The 13,913-nt window shown below is 50.2% G+C and overlaps 3 protein-coding genes across 3 annotated transcripts; 1 reads left to right on the top strand and 2 right to left on the bottom strand.

Annotated features, from left to right (window-relative positions):
• Positions 1 to 243: 243 nt before the first annotated feature.
• On the top strand, positions 244 to 8,247 carry GT037_008753 (uncharacterized protein; the record flags this gene model as incomplete). Its single annotated transcript, XM_038933800.1, has 2 exons — positions 244 to 5,700; positions 5,758 to 8,247. The coding sequence occupies 2 exons, from the start codon at positions 244 to 246 to the stop codon at positions 8,245 to 8,247; spliced, it is 7,947 nt and encodes a 2,648-aa protein (XP_038783765.1).
• Positions 8,248 to 8,726: 479 nt separating this feature from the next.
• GT037_008752 (uncharacterized protein) lies at positions 8,727 to 9,335 on the bottom strand (the record flags this gene model as incomplete). Its single annotated transcript, XM_038933799.1, has 1 exon — positions 8,727 to 9,335. One exon carries the CDS (start codon positions 9,333 to 9,335, stop codon positions 8,727 to 8,729), a length of 609 nt encoding a protein of 202 aa, XP_038783764.1.
• A 732-nt stretch (positions 9,336 to 10,067) lies between these two features.
• GT037_008751 (uncharacterized protein) lies at positions 10,068 to 12,686 on the bottom strand (the record flags this gene model as incomplete). The annotated part of the gene is made up of 2 exons (XM_038933798.1): positions 10,068 to 11,641; positions 12,068 to 12,686. The coding sequence occupies 2 exons, from the start codon at positions 12,684 to 12,686 to the stop codon at positions 10,068 to 10,070; spliced, it is 2,193 nt and encodes a 730-aa protein (XP_038783763.1).
• Between the last annotated feature and the right edge of the window lie 1,227 nt (positions 12,687 to 13,913).

Raw genomic sequence — 13,913 nt, 5'->3', positions numbered from 1 at the left:
ACTTTTGAAGCTTGGTAGGGCCGTGTTGTCTTGGATTGCCTCTTGTTTCCTGCTGATATTATCCCAATACGTCGGGTGTTGGACTGCAGACGCGTGGTGTTGACAATGGGTGATTGGCGCGTCGGAGACCTCGGTGGTGCCAGGGTCCAGCTTTTTTGTTAGCGCAAGGAAATTCTAGTGGAGCATCATCGAGTGCAGAGACAGCCACGGCGCGGCCTTCAACACCACACCACCCACCACACTATGGCCGCCATGTCACGGGGCCCTACCACCAAGCCGGCTGCAAAGCCCAAATCCAAGGTAGCAAAGCCGACGCGCCCCCAGAAAAGAGTCAAGGGCGGCACCGAATCGACGCGCAACCATGTCTTCAAAGGCTTCACCCAGCGCATTGCCCAGCTCAAAATCGAGCCCATTCGCCGCGGTCGCCGCACCATCCTCGACGATGCCGAACTCGAATCTACATTCTCCTACTTCCGCGACTCTTTCGTGGAGTGGAGGGAGCTCAACATGTCCGAAGGCTTCACAACTTTCGCCCGCAAAGTCGCGCCACTATGCGACAGCCTCCCGCAGGTCCTCCACCACAGCGATCGCATATTCGAGCTACTCGTAGAATACATCGAAAAGGGCGAGAAATTCAGCCAAGAGCCGCTGCTTAGTCTCACGGCGCATCTGGCCCACGACCTGGGTGAAAGATTTGAGAAGCATTTTGAAAAGGCAGTCAAGACGGTGTCGCACCTGGCAGCTACACACGCTGACGTCGAGGTGATAGAGTGGGCCTTTGGCTGTCTCGCATGGCTGTTCAAATACCTCTCGCGACTCTTAGTGCCGAACCTACGCCCGGTCTTTGATCTGATGTCGCCTCTGCTCGGTAAGGAGCGCCAGAAGGCCTTCGTGTCTCGTTTCGCCGCCGAATCGCTCAGCTTCCTTGTCCGCAAAGCCGGTGCTGGCTACCACAGAGACAAGATGCCGCTCAGAACCATCATAAAGCACATATCGGACCAGCTTAAGGACCAGCAAGAGTCGGGCAAGGACTACGCTTTCCAACAGGGTCTCATGTACCTCTTGACTGATTCGCTAAAGGGCGTGCAGCGAGGATTCCACTCGAGCGCCACGGCCATCTTGCAAGAGCTCCTAACAGAGACATACAACGAAGAGCACATCCAACTCCGAATACCGCCTCTCGAGCCTGTGCTGACCGGTGTCGTGACCGCTGCGATCCACCACACGGATGCTGAAAACTTTGGGCCTCTGCTTGAAGTCATTCTTGCAAAGATCGATGAGACATCTGCCGACACACAATATATGGGCCTTTCGTCTCGCCTACTACTGGTCGCCTGTGGTGTACGACAGGGTGACCGCATCGCCAATTGGCAACCTGTCTTGGTTCTAGTCAGTCGCTTGCTCGGCTCAACAAAAGCATCCACGGTGCTGGATCCTGTTGATGCATGGGAGTTCTTGTCTGTTGTCTCCGTCGTATTTCAATACTGTACTTTGGATGCAGCGATTCCCCATGAAAAACTACTTGAAGAGCTCAGTCGTGGCTTATGGGAGCCATACTTCCTACCTTTCTGCAATCTGTTTGCGGACCTAGGAGTGGAGAGATTCCGGACGTTATTACTTCCATACTTCAAGAGGTTTATTGCACAGAAGGCACACGAGCATGGATCACAATTCTGCGCTATCCTTCCTCGAATATACGACAATGGTGCGCTAATAAATGGCACTCTCCAGCCATCTGAGCAATGGCAAGCGAGCTTACATGAGCCGTTTGACAAGCTTGTTGCGTCTGCACGAGGTGGTGCTGATCCGGATCACGAGACTTACTACTGTAATGCTTTGTTAGGCGCTATAGAGACGCTTCGCATAAACAGTGACAAGACGCGTGGAATATGGAACGATCTTGCAGAACTGCTTAGGAACGCTGTAAACATCGACAGTGTAGAACACCGACGGACTACGGATATCTTCGCTACTGGCAATGGTTTCCAGTTTCTTATCGGAAAAGGCGACAGTGACGACCTGACAGCAAGTTTGTGGCCTGCGCTATGCCAGGCATCCACTACATATGGCCATTCTGTAGCCTTTTGGCGCGCGCTTCTAGGCTTGTTACAACGAGAAAAGACCAAACTTGACATCGCCGGTTCGCATATGGAGCCTCTCAAGCGAACTCTTATGCATTGCTTGGGTTCTCCATCGCATGATCTGAGACTTATAGCCATATACGTTCTACAGATTATCGCGGAACAGAGCGAGGAGCACCAGAACATTCTGCACATGGCGATGCTGATCGAGCAATCACCACTAAACCTTGAGACTCAGAGGTCTATTTCGATGCGGATAGGGCAAATCGCAAAGTTGTACCCAGGTATATGCTCCGCCCATTGGGTAGGAGAGGCCATACCCGCATTTTGTCTCGGCCTGCTACACGTTCGACTAGCTTCCGTCTGGGACGATAGTTGCGCTGCTCTAAAGAAAATATGCGAGACGAAAGAGGGGGAGGGCTTTGTCACTCAAATGGTCTTCGACTGGCTGACTGCTGCTGATGCTAGCGAGAGTGCTACTGAAGAATCCCAAACGGCCTCTTCACAACGACCCTACGCCACCGAATTCGAGTGTACCAACCTCATGCAACTACAGGACCACATCTCTAACATACAGTCTCAGGCCGACAGCACTGAGGAGCAGCTAGAGATTCTATTCAAGGACAACCATGCCGAAGTACCTTTCCACAACCCATTCAGTAGGACGCAGGCTCTGAGAGTCTTGAGTTCTTTGCCGCATATTGCGGAGAAGCGGTCGCGCCTTCTCGTACCTGTACTCTTGAACTGGGCGCTAAACCAAACGACGCCGGAACCCGAAGATGTCCCTGCTGCTGAAGAGGATGTCGGTGCTGCCGCTCAGCATCGTTGGGCAAGAAAAGACCAAAAGGCAATGCTTTCGATCTTCGCAAAATTCAACAACCCTAAGGTTCTATACCGGACTGATGAAGTCCGTGAAGCCCTGCTTGCTTTGCTAGGCAACGGAGACATTGAGATCCAAAAAGCTGCACTGAAGGCGCTTCTCACCTGGAAAGACCCCGCTATCATGGCATACCAAGAACAATTGCTCAACTTGCTCGACGATGAGCGTTTTCGTGACGAGCTGCCAATCTTCCTCAGCGAGGGAAAGCTTCAAGACACCGACGTGGATCAAGTACTTCCAATAGTATTACGACTACTGTATGGTAAGGTTATAGCTGGCAAACGGGGACTTGAGTCAAAGAGGAAAGCAGTTTTCGTCGGCCTCAAGAACAGATTCGGAGATGGTGCCATACATCAATTCTTACAGATCGCTTTTGGGCCTCTTGGTCATATCTCAATCTTGAAAGACTCCACCGTTGATGAAGAGCTATTGCAAAAAGATTTGGTCGATGCACGAAAGCAGGTCGGTATGCTGAACCTACTGGACGATTTGCTGAGTACTTTTGCAACCACATTCGCGCCATTCGCTGGAACCGTTGTGGATCCTATCTTGTACTCCGCCATCAAAGCATCACGAGAACTATCAAAGCCCAACGGTAATGAAGACGATGAAGGTCATACAATGAATACGTCCTTGCTGAAGACTATAAGGCAGCGCGCGTTGCAGATTCTAGGAAGACTGTTCGAGAACTGTCCAGACTTTGGATGGAAGCCGTACACGGGTGCTCTCGTCAAAGAGATGGTCGAACCTAGGCTCGAGCATTTGCCCATTGAGACGGCTCAATCCGTCTCTGGGCTTCTACGATTGTTCGCGGCATGGTCGAAATCGAGCGCTACGGCCCCGTTTCTAGTAGAGTTCAACCCTGACATACTACACAAGGTCATCGACTGCCTTGAGGTACCCTCAGCCAAGGATGATGTCAAGTGCTTTGTACTGAACGACATCATCCGGAACATCGTTTCTCTTGTCACTGTTGAAGACGAAGTGCCGACGACGGACTCAAAGCTTCTACGGAACCGTATCCACACGGACATCATCCAGCCGTACTCAACTGCGATACTTCACCGAATTGGTCAACTACTTCGCCAAAGTCCTAGCAAGGAAGTGCTTGAGGCTGGCGTACAAACAGTCGCGGATCTAGCCCCTCATGTGGTCGGCGCCACGGAGTCGCGTAGCATGATCGAGATCGCAACTTTCCTGCTTCGCCAGCCTTCAAAGCGCGTAAACCCGCGAACCAAGCTGGGTCTACTCAAGATTCTTCATGAGTTCATTCAGCGTTGTGACGGTCAGGGTTTGACTGAGCTTTTCGACACAATCTATGATGCGATTTGTCCCATGTTCAGTTTCGTTCAAGATCGAACAGCACGGACCTTGCTTTGCGATGTCCTCCAGGACCTTTCCGACACCAGTTGCGATCTCGTGGTAATTTCGAAATTGTGCCACGATCTTAATTCTTTCGCCATTGGACGCATCGATGAGCCGGATTTCGAACGCCGTTCCCAAGCTTTCAGTGTCATCAATGAACAAGGCTATCGGTCCTACACGCTCGCACAATGGAAACCCCTAGTCTACAACATGCTGTATTTGATTAAAGACAACGACGAACTCAGCATTCGGGTGAATGCTTCTTTATCTCTGCGTCGCTTTAGCGAGGTATCGTCAAGCGAACCGTTCAGAGCTTTCATCTCAGCAGCTGTTCTACCTGGCATCCATGCCGGTATGCGGGAAAACTCAGAGCTTGTGCGGATTGAATACCTTGCTGTCCTTGAGCATCTGGTCAAGACACACCCCGACTGGACTCCTGTAGCGGACCTGCACGTGCTCCTTTCGGAAGATGATGAGGCGTCGTTCTTTGGCAACATTCTTCACATCCAGGGCCATCGCCGACTGAGAGCCCTGCGCCGCTTGGCAACAAGTGCATCTCACCTGCGCGGTACAAACATCTACCACGTCTTCATCCCACTTCTCGAGCATTTCGTCTTCAACAAAGGGGATGATGAGGCTGCAGATAGTCTTCTAGGAGAGACAATCAAAACACTCACGTCGTTGACTGAAGGTCTAGAGTGGCCGCAGTTTCGCTCTTTGCTCAAACGTTATATCGGCTACTTGACGAGCAAGGAAGATCTGCAAAAGCCGATCATCCGACTAATCGCTGGTTTGATGGACGGATTGAATCACGCAGCACGCGCCAAGGGATACATCGCGAAGGCCGCGTCTGGACAAGATGACCAGGTTACTCCTGAGAATGAGAAGGCTCCGGACGCGATGGATGTCGACGAGCCTCTGTCGACCTTAGCCAAAACCCTCCCACAACAGGAAAAGCTGAGCGTCGATCTCATCAACAACTTTTTGCCCGATCTCACCAACTTCCTGCACAAGAAGGATGAAGCCACTGTGAGTCTACGAGTGCCGATCGCAGTCGCAATTGCGAAGATCCTTTTGGTGCTCCCACCACTTGAAATCGAGACACGCTTGCCAGGAGTTCTTCTAGACATCTGCTATATTTTAAAGAGTCGTGCGCAAGAAGCACGTGATATGTCGAGAAACACACTCAGCGACATCGCTACATTAATGGGTCCGGGCTACCTTGGGTTCATCTTGAAGGCTTTGCGAACTGCGCTTCAGCGAGGATACCAGCTTCACGTTCTCTCGTTCACTCTACACTCTATTCTGGTCAAACTTGCCGACCAAACCAACCCAGGCGATCTCGATTACTGTTTAGCGGATCTAGTCGACGTGGTAAGTATCTCAATGGAACAATTCACACCTGAGAAAACAAACTGATATTGGATATAGGTCATGGATGACACCTTTGGTGCTGCAGGTCAAGAGAAGGACGCAGAAGAGTACATCTCGAAAATGAAGGAAGTCAAGAGCAGCAAGTCTTTTGATTCCATGGACATCATAGCACGATCAGCTACACCTGCGCATATCATCAAGCTTGTGCTCCCAATCAGGTCCCTCCTGATCGAGAAGCTCAACGCCAGAATGGTTCAAAAGATTGACGAGCTTCTACGACGCATCGGACTCGGTGTTCTACAGAACCCAACAGTCAACAACAGAGATATATTGGTGTTTTGCTATGAGCTCATTCAGGAAGTCTACGCCGCGAACACTTCCACTGAGAAAAAGGCTAAGATCGACCCCAAGAACAAGCGGTATCTGATCAACAACCGTGGCGCAGCGAAGTCCGGTGCGAGACTCAGCACAAACTCGTACTTGTACAAAATGATACGCTTCGGTATGGACATTCTCCGGACTGTACTCCGCAAGCACGAAGACCTTCAGACACCCCAGAACCTCGCAGGCTTCCTTCCGATTATCGGCGACGCAATGGTACAAGGACAAGAGGAAGTGCAAGTTTCGGCTGTCCGTCTTCTCACAACCATAATCAAGGTACCTATGACGGAGCTCGATACGAACTGCCCCGTGTACATTGACGAAGCGATGCGCGCCATTAAGGGCGCACTCTCGTCCAACACGGAGCTTGCGCAGGCTTCATTGAAGTTGGTATCAGCTGTTCTACGTGAGCGACCGAATGTACAAATCAAGGAACGAGATATCGGACACCTACTCAAGCGCATGATGCCCGACTTGGACGAGCCAGATCGCTCGGGTGTCAGCTTTGGTTTCCTCAAGGCCGTCATGAATCGGCATATCGATGTTCCTGAGATGTATGAAGCCATAGACAGGGTGGCTGAGATGATGATCACCAACCAGACGAAATCCGCACGCGACATTGCCCGTTCACACTTCTTCCAATTCCTGACTTCGTACACGCAGAGCGAGAAGCGCTTCAAGAAGCAGATCGAATTTCTCCTCAAGAACCTCCGATACGAGCATGTAGAAGGCAGGCAGTCAGTCATGGAGGCACTCGACCTCATAATCGGAAAGGCGCTGCCCCGCTTCCCGGAGAAGGCACAGGACGAGTACCATGGTATCATGTTCCTGCCGCTGATCAACACTGTGGCCAACGATGACTCAAGCAAATGCCGTGAAATGGCTAGCTTACTTATCAAGAGGCTATTCCAACACGCCAGCGACAAGCGGCTACAGAGTTTTGCGGGTGATCTCAAGAGCTGGTTGGAACAGGACGAAAATGTTGGCCTGAAACGTCTTGGTATTCAATGTTTCGGTTTCTACTTCGAGGCGATGGAGGAGGATGAAGAACCGAAAGAACTTACATACGTTCTTGACCGACTGGACTCAACGATCGACGAGTGCTTAACACGCCGTGACGAAGACGACTGGGAGTTGCTATACTACTCTCTCACTCTGCTCTCCAAAATCTGTAAGAAGTACACGGACACCATGTTCGCATCGAACAAAGATAGCCTCTGGACGGCGGTGCAGGCCAGCGTAACCTACCCGCACTTGTGGGTCAAGCTGAAGGCTGCAGAGCTCCTGGGTACATACTTCGCGCATCTGGGAGTGTCAAACAAGGATACTGGTCTCGAGGCCTTGCCCCTCGAAGGATCAGGCGGTTTGCAGCTAGCGGAACAGAGCATGACGCAGCTCTGCAATGCCTTCCTAAGAAACCTGCTCAACCCGGAAGTCTCAGAACAGCTCTGCATGCAGAGTGTGAAGAACATCGCTTTCCTGGCCCGATGCCTCGCTGTTAACGGCGCTAAGTGGCATTGGCAAAAGACAGATGACGACGAAGAAGGAGAGACTGTGGCTCCAACGAACGGTGATACAGCGGCCACAGACGATGAGGAAGATTTCGGCGGCTTCTCACCTCCACCCGAGACCGCAAAACCCAAGAAGACGGAAGACGCTCCACCAGCAGCCATCCACCGCCTGATGATCCGGCTCTCGGGTATTGTCCGCAAAGACAAGAGCACCATGAACGCGAAGACGGCCATCATGAACCTTTTCGACACTATCGCTGCCAAGTTCCCTCTCGAACCTCTATCTACATCCCTCCCACATCTTCTTACTACTCTATCAACACTCACCGACGCCACTGTGACTTTCCCCAAGTCCTCCGCTGCCCTCGTCTCCAACAACGCGCCCAACGACCCGTACAAATCTCTTGCTGACAAGGCACGCGAGGTAATGAACACATTGCAGAAACGGCTCGGTACGCAAGAGTATCTGAATGTCATGGCCGAAGTGCAGAGAGGTGTCCGCGAGAGGCGCGAAGAGAGGAGGAGAAAGAGGAAGGTCGACGCTGTGTTGGATCCAGAGAAGGTTGGCAAGGAGAAGAGGCGGAGACATGATGTTAAGAGAGTGAAGCGGAAGGAGAGGAGTGCTGAGGAGAGAGGAAAGCGTAGGGGTTGGTAGGCTGACATCGTATCTGGAGACGATGGGCTGTAGTGGGTGTTGTGTATGCATTTTCATGGCGTTTTGGACAAGGATAAGCAAAAATTCAGCATTTGAGTGGGGGATAGGGGCATAATCAGTGGAGACGTTAGATTGCAAATGACATGTGATACCCTCCACCACTGCTCTTGTTGCCGCAGATTTGACCTTTTAGTGTTGTCTAAGACAAACGACTATACAATCAAACTTCAAGACAAAGAAAGGTTTAAGGGATATAAGGGCTACTTTACTCGTAGATAGAAAATAAAAAAAAAAACTCATCTCAATACACTTCAGTCATTCAATTATTCAACATTTAGCCAACAAAGATGCTCGGTCATCGTTTCGACCTGCGCTATAGAGTAGAATGTAGCCCCCAATAATGCCCCCTGTCGCAAAATTCTCGAGCAGTCCGTCAACGATCTTTCCAGGACCGAAAGGAATCGTGCACTCGGATTCCATTAACGAGTGCCAGATCGGCCATTTGGGTTCAGCGCATGAAGCTTCTTGTTCGAATGATCCTCCAGGCTGAACTCTGCCGTGTTATCCATGCTTCGAACCGGCTGGTGGGGGCACGTTTGTGATACCAAACCATGCTCGACGCCAGTAATGGTTTTCTTTGTACTTGGCGTATGGCTAGGTTCTCCAGTATTTAACGATGGTTGTGGGAGTGAGTGTCGTTGCGAGTGACCTGAACGAATCGATTGATCAAGCGCCTCCAGGCCGTTTGGTGTTTGCCTCTTGTGTACGTTGATTTCATCCTGTATCGTTTTTCTCGTCTCTTCATCGCTGAGGTCTTCGAGGTTTAACTCAATTTCTGCCTCTATCTGTTCAGCCTCCTTGAACAGGTTGTACCTTCTTAGCATTACGACAACCAATTGCTGTGTCGAAACAACATCGCCAGCATCCCACTCAATGCAGCTTTCAGCAAGTGCTATAGCTTCTTGTGCCAACCAAAATCCACTAACGTGGTTTCCGATCCTGATGTCAGCTTCAGCCTTCTGTAGTTTTTCTTCTACATCTTTTGCCGCAGGACTCTCAGCCTCTGGCTTTGGGTATACAGCAGACATTCCTGAGACAAGTGAAGCCGATTGAATATAACTATAGCAACCAAAGGCCGTCGGTTCTTTACTTATATCCAGCCAAACATGATAGAACCTGGTTGGAAACCTCGGTTATTGTAGATGCCCGACCACACCATCTCTTGTCTACGATCGACCTGATCGCTGTTTCCGGCTAAGGGCTGGCGCACGAGGGCTGCATGAAGCCAGCCATGCTGATCCATTTGGTAGCCTGCGCGGCTGCATCTCAGCCTTGGGCCACCCACTTTAACCTTACCCCACCGTGATATTTGTGGGAGATGAATATATGTATAACTCTACTTTCTATGGGGCGGTAGCAGGGGATTTCGTTAGTCACAAATATTATGAGAGTCACTGCGTTCCGGGAAGTGTGTTGCGTTTGCATTTGGTTGGTGGGAGCCTGTCGATAAAGTGTTGAGACCGGTAATGTGACCCCCAGCGTGGGGGCGTTCGCCCACGATCTTCGGTGGGTATGCTAGATGCTCATGTGCTTCCTTTGAGTATTTTACCTGTCTCGCAAAGTTCGTCACGTTGGACGCTACAACCAGGCTCCTACTGACTATCGGCAACTTATGTGCACTGCTTTGTCCTAGTTGCCTGATGATCTGTTAGTGCGACCACGCTTCCAAGGTTCTCTTCATCCTTTTGAGTCACATAGGAGCAATAGGTTTCTTGAATAACTCTAAATATCCGCAGCACTGGTTGATGTGTGTGTTTGGTTCATTTCAACACGAAAGTCTTCCGAAGCTTGTTGACGCGACCCACATCTTGCACAGCTTCCCCATTCATCTTCTGGTGAATGTAAGTTTCGCCAATTAGTGTGAATACGCCGGCGGCTTCGGACGAACCACATACTTCCTGGTCCTCAACCTTCCTGAGAACTACAGGTACCGAACAACCACCGATGATGCATACAATGTCGCCCTTCTTGCACTTTTCAGGGGCTAGCCCGTACACCAGATCATCCCCAAAATCTGCTCCCAATTTCAATTGTATAAAGCGGCGTCTCCAGATCACGCTCTTGGCTCTCTCAAGATATTTCGAGGTCATGGTGTCGAGCGGAGTGTCCGAAAGTGATCTGTTGGTGTTCAAATCGCCTTGGCTGTTGACGAAACGTGAGTCTTCAAGGCAATGGAGACATGCTCGTTTGTACCATTCCGGGAGATTGTTTCCGTTCTCAGTCCGGTCGGCAACCAGTGTCCTCCATAAACTATCGGGAACGACATTTTTCTTGTCTCCTCTCAGTATCGCTATCCAGTCGCCCGGTATAACACCCTCTCGCATCGTATCAGACTTTTTCTCAATAGCACCCAAAATGAATCCTGAAACACTAAGGTAATCGGCTTGTTTCATATGATGCACTTGCTCCTTGCCCTCTTGTATGTAAAGCCCTTCCAAGGATCTCGGGTTTTGCTGGTTAGGTGGGTGTGCGGAATCGGCCAGTTCTCTGATAGTTTTGAGTCCATTGGGTTTTGTTAAAGCTGAGAGAATCGGGTTCCAGTCATTGGTCATGTCTGTCTCTTTCTTTGCTGTGATCAAAGGTGCAGTAATAGAGCGCTTATGGCCTTTTGTTGGAGAAGCCGCGCTTGACGTAGCTTCCTCGTTTGAGGACATAAAGCTAAGACTGTCGGTCGATCTGGGGGGAGGCTCTTGAACAGCAGCACGCAATGAGAGCTCATCAAGTGTGCTGACAATTGGTCGACTCTGAAATCTGGCTGTTGGCGAGGATGGAGGGCTGTTATCTTCGTGCGCGTGTGCGCCGTTGACCCTGGATGAGATACTAGGCATAGGAACACTGCCGGTTGACCACCGAGTTTGCGCGCTTGGAACTCGTACTTGGGGATCCTTTTGGCCAAGATATTCGTCTAGGTTAAGGTTCCAAGTTCCTGAAGCATTATACTGCTTCCATCTTCGATGTGGAGAAATAGCAACGAAATTTTCACCATTCTGTCTCTCGTGAGACGTGCCTGGCAAACCAAAAGGAGCATTAGTAAGGTCTGATATCCAGGAAGGTAGTTGAACTCTTTCGCGTGAAGTGTCAGTCACTGGTGGAGCCCAGTGCCGACAGATGATATCTCGAGATCCTGATCTCTCAATGCAACGATGCACGAATGCAATGAACAGCTCTGGCGTGCCTTTGGCATTATTCGCACTGAATTCAAAGTCTTCCAACCCAGGTGAATCGTGCGCGAGTGCCCGTACTGAATGGATAACGTCCTCGGGAAACCTAGCTTGAGATTGCTGGAATGTGCAAACAAGTGTCTCAAGATCGAGGAGCTTTTCAGCGATTTCTCCTGTAGAAAATTTTCGGTACACGTGTGTAAGCGACTTGACCAGTTGAGTTGCACTCAAAGTTGATATTTGCGCAAATATCGGCTTTGGGCTGAAGGCGCGCTCAATCATTGCTTAATTTTCCTCCAAAATCGATATAGCGACTGCGAGATCATCCCAGTGCACTACGTTGTGTCCACAGTGAACCGAAGCGCTTCGTGCTGATGCAATTTCTTGGATTATCCAACGACGACTGAACCACTGCGTTTTCTTTAATGTTTCGACGAGATTCATCCACTGTTCTGTTGTTGCTTCATCAACGATACGAAGGCATGCTTCGAGCTCTTCGATGTTGCTGATTCTGTGGACGAAGCTGAGAGCTTTGCTTGATTGCTCATCAGAATCCCCAAGCCATATGCATACATTCTTAGCGCAGTTATAGATCTCACTCATCATGGACAATTGCCTGTTCTTTTCCGCAGTCGCAGGTGGCGTATCCCTTTGATCTATGCATATAGCATCCACCCAGAGACTGACGAATTGCGTGGTGTGGCGTAGGTGCTTCAAAGCCTGGTGCAGATTGGATCGGACAGGAAATTCTTGAGCTGGTCCACAATGAAGTTGGCCTCTCTCGTCAACAGCAGTGCGATGAATGGAGATGATCTGATCAGCTTGACTGTCGCCCCAACAGTACGACAGAGCTTCGAATTTGTTTTTCACTTGAGCCAGACCCACGACATATAGGTCGCATACCACGGTTTCATCGAAGAACTCCACACGCTGTGGATGGATACGTAGGAGCCTGATTTGACGGTCGTTTTCCTTGAGGTTTAGGCCTTCGTAGCTGAAGGATTGTGTAGCCCGCTTAACCCGTTTGGCTTGCTTAACACTGGGATGGTTGAAGTACCTCTTCCAGAGGTCTTGGCCTCGATATTGGGTGCGATGGCTGGGTGCTCCTTGCCTGGCAATTCTGTCTTGTGGCTCATTGTTGTTTCCTAGCAGGAAATCTTTTAGCCTGCGGTCGTATGTGGACATTCCGTTCGCCTCGCCTGCTACTGCACGATCCATAACTCAGAGGTGGTTGTTTGTAAGTGTATGATATGAGGATGCGCTGAAGATTAGGGTTTCGCGCTCTAGTTCAGGATATGGGGCGAACAAGTTGTGTAGCGAATGCGTTGGGCTGAGAATGCGCTCGCTCAAAGCGAAAAGTGGCTGTATTAGTGTAGGTGCACACCATGTACATAGCGCACAGGCACTGCCAGTTCTTGTTATTCTAAGCTTCTCAGCCTTGTATCAATACTTCACTCTTCTTCAGGATGACTCAATGGACGTGTTCGTGCTGCTGGAAAATTCGAGCGACAGTGTGATTACCCTCGCATCACAGTTCCAAGCATGGTTCGAGTCCAAAGACAACGAGATCGCAGACGATCAGTATTGAGCTTTTATAGGAAGTCGTGGTACGTTGTCAGAACAGTGTCCTGCCTCGAACGCCACCCTGTATTCGGTAAAGCGTGGCTAAAACCGAAAGCTGAATCGGCAGCTTTTGTGGGAACGATTGGACTTCAGTGCAAGGAGCTGCTTTCTCGACCAGGATGAGCGGGAGGGATGTGGTCAGCGTTTTGCGACATGGTTGGCATGAAGGCTAATCAGCCTACAATCCGAAGTGCTTCACAGCAATACCGAACCTGTTGCCTGTCGGTTGATAGAGAGAGCTGCTACAGTGGGTAATCTTCGACAACAAGGATGCTTATATCCATGATCAGATATTTTGTGCCTACTTTGTTTATGCCCATGGGTGGATCATATCGTACAGAATCAATGACAGTTCCTTCTGTCAGCAGAAGAAGCTGCGAGATTTCGAGGCTGGGGGATCGCCGCATGATAAGAGCTTCATCCCGTGTGTGTCGGGTTGACCAACCAGGGTTCGTGAGGAAGCGGACGTGCTTGAGCAATATCATCAGCCTTGCGCCACGGCGCTTACAAAAAACGCGTGAAACTTACGAAGGAGCTCATTTCGACCAGTTCTACCAAATGCTCAAATTATCTCCTCGAAACATACAGCGTGCTATATTTCCTGCTTTCTCAGTGTAGACACAGCATGTATCTTTAGGGTGCGATGTGACTAGGCACAACTCATGAAACACAAACTTCCTTGTACAGACCCCAAACTCTTAGCCCATCAACTAGTGCAGATTGGCTTTGGGCCGGTAACTTCTTCTGGATTGTACAATTGAAAATGGCGTGGCTGATCATCGTCCTACCCGCGGTGAGTTCGCGACTTACGAGTCTGTCGAT

This window comes from Alternaria burnsii, assembly GCF_013036055.1.
Source record: "Alternaria burnsii strain CBS107.38 chromosome Unknown 744, whole genome shotgun sequence".
Classification (NCBI taxonomy): Eukaryota; Fungi; Ascomycota; class Dothideomycetes; order Pleosporales; family Pleosporaceae; genus Alternaria; species Alternaria burnsii.
This window is presented reverse-complemented; position numbering and strand designations above follow the sequence as displayed.